The 20,226-nt window shown below is 43.4% G+C and overlaps 1 protein-coding gene across 1 annotated transcript in view; it reads left to right on the top strand.

Annotated features, from left to right (window-relative positions):
* The first annotated feature begins 4,219 nt into the window (after positions 1-4,219).
* Positions 4,220-20,226, top strand: part of LOC140719472 (guanylate-binding protein 1-like) — a 32,169-nt gene continuing 16,162 nt past the window's right edge. The window contains exons 1-4 of the mRNA XM_073034170.1: positions 4,220-4,335; positions 14,078-14,289; positions 14,813-14,940; positions 19,156-19,265. Coding sequence (XP_072890271.1) covers positions 4,319-4,335; positions 14,078-14,289; positions 14,813-14,940; positions 19,156-19,265 — 467 coding nt within the window. The 5' untranslated portion in view covers positions 4,220-4,318. The remainder of the gene's footprint in view (positions 4,336-14,077; positions 14,290-14,812; positions 14,941-19,155; positions 19,266-20,226) is intronic.

The following is a 20,226-nucleotide window of genomic DNA, read 5'->3' as shown; positions in this document are numbered from 1 at the left end:
AACTGGGTCTCAGCACTCAGATCTGCAGCTGAATCTTCAACTTCCTCACAGACAGGACCCAGGCTGTAAAAATAGGGGACAAGCTCTCCTCTACAATCACTCTGAGCACCGGTGCCCCACCAAGCGGCTATGTACTCAGGCCCCTGCTTTACTCACTGTACACCCATGATTGTGTAGCCAAATTTCCATCAAACTCAATAGTTAAGTTTGCTGATGACACCACAATTGCAGGCCACATCTTGGGTAATGATGAGCCTGAGTACAGAGACGAAATTAAGAACCTGTTAGCATGATGCGAAGACAATACCCTATCCCTCAAAGTCAGCAAGACAAAGGAATTGGTTGTTGACTTCAGAAGGAGTAGCGCACCGCATGACCCCATCTACATCGGTGGTGCGCAGGTGGAACAGGTCAAAAGCTTTAAGTTCCTCGGGGTGAATATCACAAATGACCTGACTTGGTCTAACCAAGCAGAGTCCACTGCCAAGAAGGCCCACCTGTGCCTTTACTTCCTGAGAAAGCTGATGAAATTTGGCCTGTTCCCTAAAATCCTCACTAATTTTTATAGATGCACCATAGAAAGCATTCTTCTAGGGTGCATCACAACCTGGTATGGAAGTTGTCCTGTCCAAGACCAGAAGAAACTGCAGAAGATTGTGAACATAGCCCAGCACATCACACAAACCAATCTTCCATCCTTGGACTCACTTTACACCACACACTGTTGGAGCAGTGCTGCCAGGATAATCAAGGACAAGACTCACCCAGCCAACACGCTTTTTGTTCTACTTCCCTCCAGAAGAAAGTTCATGAGCATGAAGATTCATACAGCCAGATTTGGGAACAGCTTCTTTCCAACTGTGATAAGACTGCTGAACAGATCCTGACCCGAATCTGGACTGTACCTTCCAAATATCTGGACCTGACTTGGACTACCTTACTTTCCCCTTTCTATTTTCTAATTATGATTGATTTTGAATTTTTGTTATATTTACTTCAATTTGTACTTCAAAGAGTGCGAAGCGCAGAATCAAATATCACTGTGATGACTGTACACTCTAGTATCTATTGTTTGGTGACAATAAAATATAATGGTAATGGTAATGGTTTTGATTCATCTATCATAAGCTGCCTCATGTTTAAATTCTCTCTTACATATAAGACTACTCCTCCACCTTTACGATCTTGCCTATCTTTACTAAGTGCAGTATATCCTTGAATACTATATGCATCAGCATCCTTTGAGGTCAGCCAGGTTTCAGTTATTGCTATTATGTCATACTTATACACATACTATGAGCTCATTTATTTTATTCTTAGTGCTTTTTGCATTTATACAGGCCATCCTTAATCTATTACTAGTGGGTCCCTTCTCGCAGAATACTGGCCACCTACAGCCTTCTGCATCATCCATCCCCTGAGGTGGTCCGCCTCTCCATCAGTTCCATCATACGGGTGGCACACCCACTGATAAAAACTGGGACATCTCAGTTCTCAACTCTGCCATGATCTCTTTTACCACACCCCGGGTTGTACTCTCCATGGTCACTTCAACACAAGGGGCTACTACCGAGGACTGTACTCTGCTGATGGAGCCCTCCAGCACCTTCGATGTGTTCTCCTCCTTCTCCTTACGCATGTTCTGAAACCCCATCATGAGCTCCTTTGGGCTTCCTGTCATCCCAAATGCATTTCCCAGTGCTTGCATGTAAGCATCAGCAGTGGTAACAGGGTACTGGGACTTTACGGTTCTCAAAACGTCGGCACCCACCCGCTCAAACTCTCAAACAATCTCTGTCTTTTTACACTATCAGAGCACTGCCACTCATATAACAACTGAGCGGTCTGCTCTGCCCAAGTCTCATATTCCTCTTCCCCCTTACTCCTCAGAAATGAGAGAACCCGGTCTTTGATGTCTCCGACCCCAGCTAACGGAGACTCGACTTGCGATTCAGCCCGCTCTACTACACTCTTCACCTCCTGGAGAGTATGGACAGCCCACAGCACTCCTCTCCTGAGGCCCCAATAGTATCCGACAGTTCCACTGCTGTGACGTCAGCGGTAGTCTGAACTAAAACAAAGTCTGTGCCAGCCATTTTATCAAATCTCTGGCCCACAATCGTAACTTTGCCGACAGCTTTAATAGTACTTCAAAATCGAATTAACAATTCTTCGGGGTACAAATATCTACCTCACTCGGCACGCATGCATTCGTTATCAGTAACCTCGTGAATGCACACCACCGCTCAACCCTGGCAGCAGCCATACCCACGTATGGTACTCACTTTACTGGACAATAGTTCAGCACTGACTTAAACTCACAAACCACTGGTTCAATGCTCAGGGCATCCAACAAAATCAATCCTGGACGAGCCCCCACAATTGTATCCCTCAGGTTCAGCCGGTGGCATTAGTCTAGAGAAGACAGTCTCTGGCCCCGCCAAATGTCTGAAATCTGGGGTGCAAAACCTCCTGTTCCTTCCCTTCCACTGGTCCTCCATCAAATTTCCCAGGGTTCATCGACTCCTGGCCCCATTCCAAGTCGACTCCTTCCTAGTATCTATGACCTCTCCTTTCTGGCATCTTCTCTCTTCATCTTCCGCCAAACAAAAGATCCAGATCACCTTGGTCATAGGCACACATCAGTGGAAAAAACACTCACTTCATTGGACGGTGGACATTCCAAAGCCCTCCTTATCTGTAGCTATAACCCAAACATTGATAATACAGGGAAAAAAAACACATTACATTAGCAGTGAAACATTTCCCGGGGAATGCACCAGGCCCACCCCATTTCCTAGTTGAAGCAGTCCTCAATTCACTGAAGCATAAGCCTACACAGTACATTAGTGCCCCTCCGGTTCAAATGCAACCCATCCCATCGGTACAGATTCCATCTGCTTCAAATGGCGCCCCAATATCCCATAAACCTATGCCCTTCTAACATACATCATGATTTGAGCCACACGTTAAATCTTCCAATCTCCTCCATTTTACCTGGCATTGCACAGGAAGAACTTCTGAGAAGACCACCATGTCAGTTCTGTCCCTGAGCTTCCAAGCTCACTCTTTTGTCTTACAGAACTGAAAGACTGCCCTTATCTATGTCATTTTTTCCGGTGTTGACGATGACAACTGGATCCACCCCAGCTCTGGTCAGGAGCTTATCTACACATTCAGAGAGGTTTCTTACTTGTGCTCCAGGTAGGCAACAGACCATGCGAGACTCCATGTCAGTACAGACCTGATTCTTCACCCCGCTGACAATTGAGTCCCCTGCTATCACCACTATCTATTTACGAGGTTTTGGTTTACGATTAGGAGCCTGTTGGGCTCCTCTGTTCTGCCTACCATCTCAGAGATTTCATGTTCGTTGCCCCGCATTGCTAGATGTTCTAAATGGTTGAACACTTCCAAGTCTAGAGATGATGCCCCCGGACAGTGTGCACTTTATACCCTGCGCTTCCTTCCCACGGTCACCTACCTCTCTTTCTGGTCTGGAGTCTCAACCCGTGGTTCTCTTGCGGTGCACACTACCTCCCTGTAGGACATCTGCCAATTCTCTACAACATCGCAGGGCAGCAACCCCCTTCTCACTTTCAAACAAACCTTGTTCCCGAGGTATCGGATTAGCTGGCATTTCTAGCATATCAATACTTCAGGGAGCAACTGTCCGCGAGTCCAAACACAAGGCAAGACTGACATTGCAGAGGCTACATTATTATACCTCCGGGGGTGGGGGAGGGAAGAACTACTGAAGATTAGTGCTGTATTTGTTTTAATTCTTGAAAGTAAACTACTGTTTATACTACTACTTTGTTCCCTGGGTACCAGATAATGCCGAACGATTAGTGTGTGCTTGGACCTTCTAGATATGCGTCCCCTGATCGATTAGCATTCTCCGCCAGAAAACTATACCGCGAAGAGATTCTTCGTGCCGCCATGTTAGGCTTACAACAACTTCCCTACTATATAATTATATATAGTATAATTATATACTATATAATTATAGTATATATTAATTATAGGGGGGTATCCTTTGCGACACACGTAAGGCGACGAAACACAATTTATAAAAGTAGCTGCGTTCAAAATTTAAAACTGAACAAACGAAAACGGAACAAATGAACGCTACAACCAAACTCTTTCTTACACTCTCACACTCAACCAATCAGCGCACACAGTATGCCAACACGAATAGCAGCACAACACGGAAGTTTCGGGAGAGAGAATTTCAGCAGTAAATTCCCCTTTCGACTGACTTTCGATTTTAGGTTCCGACGGAGAGAAGCTGCCGGCAAGAGAGCGAGTTGTTTCGATGTTCCGGGTATTCAGGTGAGAGAAGCATGAAAAATTCTCTTACGGATAATCTAAGTCAATGTTTCCTAACCTTTATTAGCCCATCTCCGCTCTAAAGCACTTTCATACTTGCCAACGTCCCTCTTTCCGGGCCCCAATGATTTAAAAACATGTTTTCCATATGCTGGCATGAGAAAAATTATTCTGCTTTAATTTTTTTTATCTTTAAACCGAGATTACACAGAAACTATGCGCGGTACAGCAACATCAATATCAATATGATCCTTGAGCTTCATGGTTTTTAGTAAGATTTGAAAAATCTGGTTCAAGCTGTGACAACAAAGCTTTAAATCCCCACGCCTAACAATGTCCAAGCGGTTTCTGTTTTTGTTTTGTGAGAGTATGCGGTTCACTGCACTGAACTAACTCACTTTCAACAAGGTAGGAGGATGGAAATACAATGAAGAGCAGTTAGGCTCTTTTCCAAAGACCAGGAAACTTCGTATCACAGTGAAACCACACAGCACAAAAGCCGATATTTTTGAAAAACATTTTTGCTTCTTCATCATTCTGAATTCCGATGGTATAGTACAGTACAGGAGCGGTACAGTATAGGGACTCAGATGATCCGAAGGTGCCTAGAGCAGGGATCCAAGTGAGGACTGGCAGGAAGTGAAGGGCAGGGGAAGCTGTTCAGGAAGCAGAGGCAAGGCTGCGTCACAGGAGGCTGGTGGGAGTGGTCACATGATGCCGAGCTGGGCTAGGATCATTTCCAACTCTCAAATGGACACCATCAGAGGGAAAGAAAGGCGCCATCTAGTTCAGGAGGAGGTAAGAGCAGCAGTGGAGGAGACGAAAACCTGCAAGGCGGTGGGAATGAAGCAACAGGGAGCTTGGACAAGATGAGAGAATGTGGTTGAGAGGAAAGTGACATGGGCTGAGCTTTGGAAAGCCGAGCCACACTGCATCCAATTTCTCATCCAGTCAGTGTACGATGTGATTCCAAGCCCATCAAACCTGAACAGATGGGGCAAAAAAGAGTCATCTGCGTGCCCACTGTGCTCCAAGCGAGGAACCTTGGAGCACATCCTCAGCGGCTGCACAAAGTCACTTGATGAGGGACGGTACCGATGAAGGCATGATCAGGTCCTGAAGACCATCGCTGAAGTCATCAGTGCAGGAGTGGAGTGGGCGAAGCGGTCCCGACCCTCCAAGTAGGCCATTCCCTTTGTCAGAGCTGGGGAGCAGCCAATACCCACCAAAAGAACATCTGCAGGTATCCTGACCTCTGCAAGGGACTGGCAGCTGTTGGTGAACCTCAAACGCAGCTGAAGTCCCCCAACCATATCGCAGCCACCACCCTGCGACCAGACATTGTCCTTGTGTCTGAGTCTACCAAGCAGGTGGTACCGCTGGAGCTGACAGTCCCATGGGAAGATCGCTAGGAAGAGGCCTTTGAAAGGGAGCTCTCCAACTATGCGGGACTGGTCAGCAACTGTCAGCAGGCTGGGTGGAGAGCAAGGTGTTTCCCAGTGGAGGTTGGATGTAGGGGATTCACAGCCCGTTCTTTGGCCAGAGCCCTCAGCAATTTGGTCATCGAGGGAGAGAGGAAGTGGAGAGCCATTTGACCTTATCCAGCTCTCCCGCATCTTCCACTGTGGAGAAAGTTACAACACGTACAAAGGCATACCTGATTGGCCGACACAACATTCCTAAGTTGGACAACATGGCTCTTTATCTTTAGCTAAATCAAAAAATACTATTACTAACGGGACACTCTGCTTTTGCAGAAAAGTGCTGAAATAAAACCTTGAGAACATGTATCAAGTATGGCTCCAGCATTGACACCTTCAATCAGTATGGATGCATCAGAGATTGGTTCCAGAATCCTTCAGGAATAGCGTTTTGCCTTTAATACACTGATTGGAACGTGTTCTCACCGAAATGTCAGGCCAGTCTTTTACTAGGTCTCACCATATTGCTTCTTCTCCTCTGTTTGATTGAACGCTGACTTACTTTCCAAAGATTTTCCTGTCCCACACAGTCTCGCGTGAAATATCTATCTTTTCTACGGTCGTAAGGGTCCGGTCCATCCGGAATCCGCGTTCCGGGTCTCGATCCGGTCCGAGTGCTCCGGACTCCGGGTCCTGCAGTTGCCCCTCCCATCACCCGTGAACTAGTTAGGACCCTCCTGGCTCAAGGAGCCACACCTGTGACTCATTGAGCTACAGGTGTTTATAAGGGGCCTTGGGACTAGGACCAGGCGGGTGGTCGTTTTGTTCTGTATCCTGTTCTACCCTGGTTGCTGGACTGTTCTGTATATGCTCTATCCGGTTGGTCTTGTCCCCCTGCTTCTCTCCTGTGCGCTGGTCCCGCTGTTCCGCCTTATTCTCCCTGCTTGCGCTGCCACGCTGTCGGTTGCCTTTCCCAATTTACCGGTGTATCACGGTAGTACTGCTGTTCACCCTGGACCCAGCATCCTACCCGTTGCCTCCATTGGGCAGGAACGGCCGGACTGCCGCTGCCCGGTGGGGTTCTGCCCTCTCCTACCCATTGCTTCCGTCGGGCAGGTCCTACCCCTTCCACCTATTGCTCCCTAAGGGTTGTGTCCTGCACCTGCCCAGGTGTCCGCGACTGGCCCAGGCCTCTGTGTTTTCTGCCTGGGAGGTGGGCCTGCCCGGGATCCATGTGGCCCGCCCTCGGGACTCCTACCCTTTCCTCCCCTCGTGACCCATGGGTTGTGCCCTGCACCTGCCCAGGTGTCCACGTCTGGCCCAGGCCTCCGTGTTTTCTGCCTGGGAGGCGGCCCTGCCCGGGATCCCTGTGGCCTGCCATAAGGAATCTGCCTGCCTGCCTGTCCCGAACTGTGGGACCTGCCTGCCTGCTTGCCCCGAACTCCGGGAGCCCGCTCCGCTCTGCCTGCCTGACACTCTATCTACCTGATCCCCAGCTCTGCCCTTAAATGCCATGGCATCCCCATCCTGTCCTCTCCCTAGTACTTCAGTGTCTGCGTCCTGCGTTTGGGTCCATCCGGCCCCCGTTCCTGACAACATTTGCAGTAGAAAGTACTGGTCGCTCTATTGCCAAAACACCCTTTTCAGCAGCATTGCAGGTCCTACAGGTGGGTCGTGGTTCTCAACATAGGTGTCATGTTTAGCTGAAACATTATCCAGTCAGATCAGCTTGAATGGTTTTCACCTTATTCCTCAAAATCTCTGTCTGTGGCATCAGGGGTCACTTTAGCCTCAGAAGCTACCTCTGAAGACATTACACGAGGAAATCTGCAGATGCTGGAAATTCAAACAACAACACACACAAAATGCTGGTGGAACACAGCAGGCCAGGCAGCATCTATAGGGAGAAGCACTGTCGATGTTTTGGGCCGAGACTCTTTGTCAGGACTAACTGAAAGGAAAGATAGTAAGAGATTTCTCTTACTATCTTTCCTTTCAGTTAGTCCTGACGAAAGGTCTTGGCCCAAAACGTCGACTGTGCTTCTCCTTATAGATGCTGCCTGGCCTGCTGTGCTCTGAAGACATTACTCAGCTTTTGGAAATGTTCCATTTCTCAGTCGTTTTTCCCCCTCTCTAACTTCTCTGAGTAACTCGGTAAAACATGGAGGAGGGTGCATCTTGTGGGTCATTCAAATACATGCAGCAATCATGTCACGTGACAGCACTCCCTTCACAACTTCATACACCCTCTAACAATTTCTCTCAGACAATTGAATGCCCCTTTTGTGATACAAGCAGTGCAGCCAAAGCCTCATATTTGTCTTCCCCATCAGTTGTAGGCTTAACTCCAGAAAGCATTTTCAGCCAATGAGAACTTCTCACATCAGACAACTCCTTTCCCTCACTTCACAGAAATGAGAACAACTTGACTTTAAAATCTTCACCATCAGCCACATTCCCCCGCCTCTCCAGAGATATGAACTGACCATGGCCCCGTCTCTACCCCACTGGGCAGCGCGACTTCAATCACATCACTGGTAATCTCGTTGCAAGGGGGGCCACTGGGAGCAGACTCAAATGCAAGACACAGACACTGAAGTACTGGGAACAGTACTAAGATTATCCAGAAAGCAAGAGAAGTCGAGTGGAAATGACGCTGGACATGGACACGGGCCCTGAACGAGACAAGGACACCGGGCCTGGGCTAGGACTCAAACTAGGAAAGTGGGACCTGGACAAGAAACTTGTAACTAGGAGCTTGGACTAGGACTCCGAGCCAGAGACTGGACAGGGATCCAGAGCATGGGTTTTGACTCAGGCTTGGAACCCAGATGCAGGCGAGGACTCAGGACTAGGATCAGACTAGACACAAGATAGTACTGGGAATACAAAGCCTTGGCTTGGACTGGACAAGGTTCTTGGATGTGACTTGGACTGGATGAGGTACTCCAGCACAGAACGAGGAATCTCCAGCACCGGTCTGGGCGAGGAACTCCTGGGCTGGGCGAAGAACACGGACTGGATAAGGACACGAAGCTCTGACTTGGACAGGGCTGAAACACGATTCCTGGACTAGGTCTTGGAACACAGAGCCGGGACCCTTCCTTGGAAACAGGACATAGGGCCTGGACTTGTACACGGAACACAGAGCCAGGACCCCTTCTTCACAACAGGACTTAGGACCGGGGCTCCACACAGAGTCAGGAACCCTCCTTAGGGACAGGACGTAGGGCCGGGACTCTTCTTTGACACGGACGCTAAACGCAGGGACACAAAGAGACAGTTCCAAACTCAATGATAGTTCCTTATCTTGGCGTGGCAAGGCTCTGGTCTCACTCAAGTGGTTGAACTTGATGGTGATACAGGCGAGGACACAGGCAAGGTTGCAGGCAACGGTAACAGATGAAGGTTAGTGCCGAAGTAACTGTCAAGATACACTGCTGAAGTAATTGCCAGAGATTCAGAAGGGAGGAGAGAGAGATAAAACAGTCCAGCGGGGAATCCCTGGTTTGCAGAGGTATTTATGTGCCAGTCCAAATTGCAAATCAGGTGCCTCAATTAAGGCACCCAACAGAACAAGGGAAAAAACAGAAGACCTGGAATACGGATGAAATGGATCGGATCTGAACTGGAATACAGATTTCACGGACCGGACCATGACAAGTCTGGACTAACACGACATCCATACCAGCAAATTGGTAAAAAAAAACCATTCAATTAGTGTAACTTTCCCTACTTTTACAGAACACAGCACTCTAAGTAGCAGTTTATTGGGAATTCGAATATCGACCCTGCACACAACAAAAGCATTGCTTGAGGATATATTCTTTGAATTGCACCAAACATTAAGCCCCGCAGCAACCATAATAATGTGCTTTAATTAAGATGCACCTCACTTTCCACAAACACCAGTTTAAACACTAGCTTAGCACACAAATAAAGCTCTTAACGAATCCTTATACAGTATTCAAGCATTCACACAGCATCCGAATGCCTGAAGACCCCTACAACTGTAACCCTCTCACCGGGTCTCGAATACAAACTTATAGAAAAGGAAAAGAAAATTAACTGGGCTGATTACAGTTCATCCAGTGCAATGTGCACATAAATGACGGAGCTCATTTCTGGAGAAGTCAGGGGTATTACTTTACTCATGCGCCAAAGACAAAACACTATTATTAACAGGACACAGTGATTTTGCAGAAAATTACTTAAATAAAAATACCTCACAGCACAGCAGTAGAAATCTTAACCAGGGCATTACAATTAAATAATTTAGGACTGTACAGATAGAAGATAGATAGACATAGAAAACAGAGAGAAGATTTGAAAGAGGTTTGCAAAATCTGCAAGGCTTTTTCCACTGAGGTTGGGTGGGACAACAACTAGAGGACATGGCTTAAGGGTGAAAGGTAAGCTTTCAGGGGAACATAAGGGGAAGCTTCTACACTCAGAGGGTTGTGAGAGTGTGGAATGAACTACCTGACCAAGGGGTACATGCAAGCTTGATTTCAAAGATTAAGAGAAGTTTGGATTTGTACGTTGATAGTAAGGAGATGGAGGGCAATAATCCCAGTTAGGTTGATAGGAGTAGGCAATTTAAATGTCTTCTGCATGGACTAGGAGGGTCTGCTCTGTGCAGTACCTCTCTATGACTCTATAACAGGAAACGCTTCAAACAGCAATTCAGTATATACTTAGGGGCGAGTAGAGTCAGAGGGGAAGAGGAAAAATTGAAAGCATCTATCTTTCTACATATAATTGGTAAAGATGTTTTGGACATCTACTACAGCTTTCAAGTTGATGAGGCAAACTTTAAATCGGACACTCTGATGACAAAATTTCAGGAGAATTTTGTCCCAAGTAAAAAAGTTATGTTTGAGAGATACATGTTCTTCTCCTATGAAAAGAAAGAAAATATTACCTTTGACCAATACTTAGCTGGGCTTCACACACTGAGTTAGTCCTGTGACTTTGGAAACTTGAGAGACTCACTAGTCAGAGACAAAATAGTTTGTGGAATCCCAGATAATAGGCTCAAAGAAAGCAATCGATATTCATGCCATCAGGATGGAGGATACCCAGATGAAAGAAAGTATTTGCTCCTCCACCCTGAGGGTGGCCTCATCTTGGCACAAGAGCACATCCTGGATGGATTTGTCAGAACGGGAATGGGAATTGGAATCTAAATGTTTGGCCGCCAGAAAGTACCACATCTGGCGTATGGTGTAGAGGTGCTCAATGAAGTCATCCTCATATTTACAATGGGTCTCACCAGCAGAGAGGAGTCCACACCGGGAGCAGAGCACACAATTTACGAACTCAACAGATTCGCAGATGAAGTGTTGCCTCACCTGGAATGACTGTTTATGGCCCTGAATGACAGACAGACAGACAGACATTATTGATCCCAAGGGAAATTGGGTTTCGTTACAGTCGCACCAACCAAGAATAGTGTAGAAATATAGTAATATAAAACCATAAATAATTAAATAATAATAGGTAAATCATGCCAAGTGGAAATAAGTCCAGGACCAGCCTACTGGTTTAGGGTGTCTGACACTCCGAGGGAGGAGTTGTAAAGTTTGATGGCCACAGGCAGAAGTGACTTCCTATGGACGCTCAGTGTTACATCTCGGTGGAATGAGTCTCTGGCTGAACGTACTCCTGTGCCTAACCAATACATTATGGAATGGATGGGAGACACAGCATCCTCTTTTCGGACAGCACCGTCAGAGAGTCCAGTTCCACCCCCACAACATCACTGGCCTTACGAATGAGTTTATTGATTCTGTTGGTGTCTGCTACCCTCAGCCTGCTGCCCCAGCACACAACAGCAAACATGATAGCACTGGCCACCACAGACAGAAGTGAGGGCAGAGGTGTTTGGGCATGTGTAGCACTTGGGCCACTTGCAGGGAAACAAAATGCATTGAGGGAGATTGCTGGGGAGGGAGGAATAGACAAGTGAATCACAGAGGGTGTGATCCCTGCAGAAATTGAAGGGGAGAAGATAAAGATAGTTTAGTGGTAGGATCCCTTTGAAGTTAGCAGAGGTTGCGGTGGATAATGTGTTGGATACTCTGGCTGATGGGGTGGTATGCAAGGACAAGGGGAAATCTGTCACTATTAGGGCAGTGGGAAAATGGGGTGAGCTTGGATGAAGGAGAAGTGGAGATATGGGTGAGGGCAGCATCAATGATAAAGGGAAGGAAACTCCAAATTTAAAAGGACGAGGACATCTCTGTTGTCCCGGAATGGAAAACCACATCCTGGGAACTGATGAGGCAGAGGAAAGGAAACTGAGAAAAGGGAATACTATTTTTAAAAGAGGCATTTTTAAAACGAGTATAGAACATAGAACAGTACTGCACTGAAACAGGCTCTTCAGCTGACAATGTTGTGCTGAACCAGCTAGAAAGCAAATCAAAAATACCCAAACACTAATCCCTCCTACCTACACCATGTCTATATCCCTCCATCTTCCTTCCATCCACGTGCTTATCTAAATCTCTCTTAAAAACCTCACATGTATTTGCATCCACCACACTCAGTAACAAACCTACACCCCACATATCCTTTGAACCTACTGCCCTCACCTTCAACATATGCCCCCTTTTTCAAACCTGTCTACTCCCTATCTATTTTATATATGCCTCTCATAATCTTGTAAACCTCTGTCAGATCTCCTCCCAGCCTCCACCGCTCCAGAAAATTATGGTTGAAAATGCATAGGTTTATTAAAGATATCGGTTGACTTTCTCTTCAGAGATGGAGATATTGAGATCAAGAAAGTGGAGGGAGGTGTCAGAGATGGACCAAGTGAATTTATGTGCAGTGTGGAAGTTAGAGGCAAAATAGATATAATTGCTGAGTTCAGCATGGGTGCACTAAGCTGCACCAACACAGTCATCAAAGTAGCGGAGGAAGAGTTGGGGAGTAAAATGGGCAAGGTTTCAAACATAAACTGTTCTACATAGATGGTAAAGAGGCAGGCATAGCTTGAGCCCATACGAGTGCCCATAGCTACCCCTTGGGTTCAGAGAAAGTGGGAGTTCAAAATTCAAAGTAAATGCATTATCAGAGTATATACATGTCACCACATACAACCCTGAGATTATCTTCCTGCGAGCATACTTAGCAAATCAAAAGTTTTTAGCATACTCGCCTTCATCAGTTAGTGCACTAAGTTTGAACTGGATCATTACACTACATTTGTACAAAGCATTAGTGTGGTCACATGGAGTACTGTAAACATCAGGAACTGCAAACTGGAGAAGCTGAAGAAAATAATTTCAGGGTGAGGACCAGTTCTGTCAGACAGAGGAGGGAGATGGTGGAGGAGAATTGGATGGTTCTTTTGTCAAGAGACAAGCAGGGGGCTCTGAGACCTTCCTGATGGGGGATAGACGATTATTGACAGAGTCTCTAGCATGAATATTCCTGGAATTGGCAGTCACTCCGACCGAAATTGGATCCTGCCTACTGGAGTATGACAGTTTCTGGAGAGTGGTGAGGATTTCCCAAAGCATGTTGTCAGGTCTCCCTACAGTTGCTCCCTGGTAGGCCAATCTGGTTTGCAGACATTCGTAGTCTGCTGAGTTCATGATGTCTCAATCATGCTGTTACATGAGACATGTGGATGGTGGTTAACCCAAGTGCAGAGTAAGGTCCAGAATTATTTCAGACTCAAAATAAACAAGATGATACAAACAAAATCCAAAGGCAAAATCATAAACAGTAGTACTACAAATGGAACTCCTATGATTGAGCACTGAGTGCTCAGCACGAGGCTTTTAAGTACAGACTTTCCATGAAGGGATGTGGCAGGCAATAATTGGCTGTCTGAGGGACAGTGGCAGATAACCATACTCCAGGGAATTGGAGCGCTGGCTCTTGGATGCCTGCCACTGTTCAGTCAGGACCATGACAATATCACAACAGATCCCTTGGAGTGAGTAACAGAAGGGTTCTTTGGGGTGTTATATTGTACAGCAGTAGACTCCCAGGAGTGAGCTACAGGCTGAGACCTAATCCAGGGGTTTGGAGCTTTCTGTATTAAACAGATCACTGGGACTGCTTTAGAGGCGTGAATTTAATGCAGGGATTTGGGAACTTAATATGTTGAATAACAGATTCCCAAGAGTGAATTATAGGTCTTAATCTATTCCAGGTGTTCAGAGGGAGTATATATAAGTTAACAAATCCCCAGCAACGATGTGGAGGCTGGGATACAATACATGGTATTGGGGGCTGGTATATACTATAGATTAACATTTACTCTTATTCAATCTGTGTGTGATTCTCTTGCTCTGACCTTGTAGCTATTTCTCAAATGGACAGTCAGATGACAACAAACAGAAGATGGGGAAACCCATGCCGCTGGTTTATAACATAGACAGGAAGCTGCAGCTGAACCCAAAGGCTCTACAGGTCCTCCAGTCCATCGAGGTTCCAATGGTTGTTGTGGTTATGGTTGGTGCTGCTCGTACAGGGAAGTCCTACCTCATGAACTGTCTCGCGGGAGACAAGAAGGGTAAGGGCAGTGGCTGTAAACTTCCAGCTGTAACCTTTCACCTCTGTTTACTATCTGTCTTGCAGAAATTATCCTGAGACCAGGGACACACACAGCACACTTGCATTGCCAAGCTGTCAACAGTGGGAAATGTACTGGAGACATCTGCTGGTGTCACATTGGTGTTCCCATCACTGTTTTGGACAATTGATCTAGAGAAATCTGAGGAACTTAAACTGCATGCTTGCCTCATATCTTGAATGCAGAGAACACACTGGTCTCATTAATAGCGACCAGAGTTACTTGCTATAACACTGACTCTGCATTGACCATCCTTTTTCATCCATTGATTGTCCTTTTTCACAAATTCTACAACAATTGAATTTTATTCTTCCCATGTTCCCAACAAATCCTCTCAAACTCTATCCCTCACTCACAAACGAGGGATAGGATACTCACAATCTGCACGTCTTTGGGCTATGGAAGATCACAGATCCACTTACGTTCTTGCAAAGTTTACCTCTCTGTCTCGCTCCCTCTGCAGGATTCTCAGTGGATTCAACCCTCCAGACTCACACCAAAGGAATCTGGATGTGGTGTCGATCCCTCCCTGAGAGACCCAATGAGGCCCTCCTGTTGTTGGACACTGAAGGTCTTGGAGATGCTGAGAAGGTCAGTCCCTCCCTCTCAACTATCCCCCTCCTCAGAACAGTGGTTTCTTTCTTTTCAAATCTTTTTATTATTATTATTATTATTATTCAAAAATACACAGGTACATCAAGGTAACAACACTTACAATGCCTCAAAAAAATTATCTTAAAGATTGAAAATTTTTGTGACTAAGAAAAACCCTACTAAACAAGAAAAGTGAGGAAAAAAAAGAAACCCATTGAGGGCACAATCCCAGAGCCATGTGTCATATAGAAAGCTTCTAAAAATAAACATCAAACTGCCAACAAGAAGAAAAAATATATCAAAACAAAATTTACACTTAGATCATGGAGGAAATCTATCAGTTAACTGAAATGATAGTAACGAGCAAATGAGCCCCATCTCTTCTCAAAATCAAATAAAGCTTCAAAGGTTCGACTTCGAATTTTCTCCAAACTGAGACACAGCATCACTTGAGAGAACCATTGTGACAAAGTAGGAGCAGATATATCCTTCCATTTTAACAAAATGGCCCTCCTAGCTATCAGTGTAACAAACGCAATAACATGTTGGTCAGACAGAGAAATACCATGAATATTTTCAGGAATTATTCCAAAAAGCACAGTCAATTTATTAGGTTGTAAATTGATTCTAAGTGCTTTAGAAATTATCAAAAAGACTGACTTTCAGAACAGTTTTAATATAGAACATGACCAGAACATGTGTGTCAGTGTAGCTATCTCAGTTTTACATCTATCACAATACTTGTCAACATTGGGAAATATTTTAGAAAGTCTCTCTTTTGTCCAATGGTAACGATGCACAATTTTAAATTGAATCAGTGAATGACAAGCACAGACCAATGAAGAGTTATCCAATTTCAGAATCCACATCCAATCCTCCCATATAAAAGTCAAATTGAGTTCTTTCTCCCAATCCTGTTTAATCTTAAGTAAAGGACACTTATCCCATTGTAATAATAAATTATAAATTCTTCCAATAGAACCTTTCATCAAGGGGTTCATATTCATAATAGTATCTAACAAGTCAGCCTCCAATATATAAGGAAAATTTCTTAAATATTTTTGTAAAAAATGTCTAACTTGATATTGTAAAAAATGTGAATATGAAAGAGAATATTTATCGACTAATTGTTCAAAAGACATCAATCTGCCTTCTTTAAATAAGTCCAAAAAAGACTTAATACCTTTATTTTTCCAAAGTCAAAAAATTGGATCACTCCAGGAAGGTTTAAAACAGTAATTACGATAAATTATACTACAAAATTTAAATTTTTTAAGATTAAAAAATTGCAGAACTGGAGCCAAATATGTAAAGAGTGCTTAACCACAAGATATAAATTTAAATTAGCAACTTTAGCTAATTGTATAGGTAGAGCAACTCCTAATAACGAAGTTAAATAAAACTGTTTCACAGCTCTCAGTTCCAGGTCTACCCAGATTAGCCGATCATTCCTATCACCCCAATGTAACCAAAAGGACATATATCACAAATTAACAGCCCAATAATACATTATTAGATTAGGCAAAGCGAGACCTCCGTCCTTTTTCAACTTTTGTATGATTTTTACTTATCCTTGGTTTTTTATTATCCCAAATAATCATCAGTTATCAACTGATAATAAGTTATCAACTCCTTTTTGATCGATTTTGGGTTGATCTAATTATGGAGGCATTTACACCCTGATAATAGAGAATATTCTTTCTTTTCACATGTCCACAAAAACTATTCGAGGATTGATTATATTATAATTGATCCCCACCTTTTGCCTAATGTTAAAAACTGTGAATATGACGCTATTGCTATATCTGATCATGCGCCTTTGAGTTTGTCCTTTGAATTTGATTATGTCATTTTTGTCCATCCACCATGGCACATGTCTCAGACTTTACTGCAAAACTCTGATTTTATCAGTTTTATTGAAAGCCAGATAAAAGATTTTTTTCTTTTTAATGATGTAGGAGGTATGTCTAAATTAATTATATGGGATACATTCAAAGCATTTTTACGTGGTTAGATTATTTCTTATTCAGCTAAACTCAAAAAACAGACAAAAGCAGAATTAGATAAAATTTCAAAACAAATTAAAGATTTAGATCATGTCTATGCGGTTTCCCCTAATATTGACTTATTTTTTAAAAGGGTGGAACTTCAATCACTATATAATCTATTATTAACTCATCCAATCGAAGTTTATCTACTTAAGTCAAAGAGCCTATTTTATTTGTTTGGAGATAAAAATAATAAATTACTTGCATTTCAATTAAAATCGGCTGGAGCCAAAAGGCAAATTTTGAAAATTCGTAGAAAGGATGGTATCTTGGCTGGGGAATATGAAGAAATCAATAAGATTTTCCAAGATTTTTATACTGAACTTTATAAATCTCAATCTTCAGTAGATTCTTCTGAAATGAATGCCTTTTTACGAAAGATTGTTTTCCCTAAAATTTCTGCTGAGGATCAAAAAACTCTCGATGCCCAAATTACTGAATCTGAAATCCATAAAGCTATTTTTTCAATGCAATCTGGTAAGACCCGGGACTTGATGGTTATCCCGTAGAATTTTATAAAAGAATTTGGAAAACTGCTTTCTCCATATATGTTGGAGATGTTCAAAGATTCTTTTGTGAAAAGTGACTTACCCTCTACTTTCTATGAAGCTTCTATTACTTTAATCCTCAAAAAAGGATAAAGATCCTACTGATTGTGCCTCATACAGACCTATTTCATTACTGAATGTTGATGCTAAGATTCTCTCAAAGATAATGGCCAATCAGTTGGAGAGTATTTTGGGTTAAATCATTTTTAAAGATCAAACAGGCTTTATAAAGGGTCGTTATTCTTTTTCAAATGTTTGGAGATTACTTAACATTATATATTCGCCCTCTTCTAAAACTCCACAATGTGTTATATTTTTGGATGCTGAAAAAGCATTTGATCAAGTTGAATGGAAATATTTATTTAATGTTTTAGAAAAATTTGCTTTTGGTATTAATTTAATAATTAGATTAAAATTATATATAAAGCTCCTGTTGCTACTGTTGTCACCAATAACTGTAGGTCTCCCCTTTTTCAGCTATCACGGGGGACAAGACAAGGTTTTCCATTAAGTCCTTTGTTATTTAACTTAATATTAGAACCCCTTGCTATTGCTCTTTGTGAAGCTAGAAATATACATGGGATTTTTATGAATGAGACCATGCATAAGATCTCTCTTTATGCTGATGATTTATTGGTATATATATCTAAGCCTGAAGAATCTATTCCTGCTTTGCTAAAGTTATTTGACAAATTTGAAGATTTTTCAGGATATAAAATAAATTTTAGTAAAAGTGAATTACTTCCTTTAAATGAATTTGTCTCTATATACGATAATATTCCTTTCAAAGTTACGGATTCTTTTAGATATTTAGGTGTCAGAATTACAAAAAAAAAGGATCTTTATAAAGCTAATTTTCCTCCTTTAGTGGACTCTATGAAGTACTCATTTAGTAGATGGAGCCCACTTACATTTTCACTTGTTGGTCATATTCATATACGTTTGTAGTTAAAATGAAGATTTTACCAAAATTTTTATATTTATTTCAGAATATTCCTGTTTTTTTGACTAAGAAGTTTTTTGATCGGATTGATTCTATTATTCTATCTTTTATTTGGGATAATAACAGAACACTGGTTTCATTACCATATGGGTAACCCACAGACAGAGGAATGATCCACAAACCAGAGTTCAAATCCTACCACAGGCAATGGGGATGTTTAAATTCTCTCCACAATCTAGATGTAAAGTAAAAATTTATTAATTTGTTAACTAATTAACATTTTAATCACTTGTACATGCTGAGCTTCAGGGAAGAATTCTGCCATCTTTTTCATTGGAACTGTATGTGATGCAAGACCATTACCCACTCCGTTTCCTGTCCCACCCACACAATTCCCATCCCATCCTCCCAAATGAAAATGATGTTAAGGTGCCACGACAGTGTGATATCCCCCAGCACTGTGGTGGTGAGCACTGGGCGAGGCTTCCCTTGGCCATACATCTGCCACTGGTGGTATTGACAGGAAAGATGCTGTGGAGGGAAGCCTCACCCACCAATCTCTGTAAACACCGAGCAGGAAATATCCAGAAATGGGACGGTTTTCTATTAGACTGATCTCAGAGCAAGAGTTCTCACTAACTGTTCATCTATCCTACAAACTTTGTACATGCAGGGAGACAGCCAGAATGATAATTTAATCTATTCGCTGGCTATCCTTCTGAGCAGCGTCCTCATTTACAATGGGCAAAAAAACATAGACCAGCGATCCCTGCAAGACCTACAGTATCCTTCACTGGTGTCTCTCAGTCCTTCTCTTTCAGGGTGATATCTCTACAGTGACCAGTGTCTCTCAGTATATCTCTCTCTCTTTCTCTCTCTCTCTCTCTCTCTCAGAAATATCTGCACAGCAACCGATGTCTCTCAATCCCAGTCTCTTGGGGAGATATTGTATGCTGACCAGTTTTTGTCAGCCCCTGTCTCTCTCAGTGGGATATTGTATTGGTAAGTGTACGGGTGAGATGTGTGGATCTGAAAAATGGACACAGCAAGGAAATGGTTAACATTTAGAAATTTGTGGGTTTGTCCTGTTTTGAAGGTCTACCTGCATGTTGGGCAAATTGACCCTTGATATTAGATAAGGGTAGAACAATGTGATTCTTGGTCTACCTGATTAAATGGTCTGAAAGCAAACCAAAAGTGCTGATTTGTGTAAAAGTAATTAATCACCTTTCTTTAAAGAATGTTTTGTTTTTTACATTGTTTGGTTGTAAGATTAATAGAATGCATTGTCCCTGAGGAGGCAGAGGCCAATTGCTGAAGGTCACCTGACGAAAAGGTTAGGGTCATGTAAATGTCGGATTGGATGCCTCACCCCTACCAGCTGGACTGGGAGGTGGTGATAGGTGGGCAAGTTCTTTCTTGGGCAGACTACTTGCCAGGGTCCCACCTTCAGGCCAAGCAGCTGAACCAGCACCAAGGACCTCCACCCTAGCAGGTCCACAGTTGATCGCCTGCTTCAGGGACCACGCAGACGTTGCTAAGTATACTCGGCGGTGTAGACTACGAGGGGTTGCTTAAGTTAGCCCTACCTATTAGTGGTGTAGGTAGTGTACAATATAAAACATTTCTCACACCTCTCTATTTTCTTCTCTGTATTATCAAGCATCCACTTGTAATGGTTATACTTTTTTGGTTATCAGTTTTTGTGGAACAGATATTTGTGCACAGACACACATTTCTCTGT

This window comes from Hemitrygon akajei, chromosome 31, assembly GCF_048418815.1.
Source record: "Hemitrygon akajei chromosome 31, sHemAka1.3, whole genome shotgun sequence".
Taxonomy (NCBI): Eukaryota; Metazoa; Chordata; class Chondrichthyes; order Myliobatiformes; family Dasyatidae; genus Hemitrygon; species Hemitrygon akajei.
The sequence above is the reverse complement of the archived record's forward strand: the minus strand, read 5'-3'. Positions and strand labels throughout refer to the sequence as shown.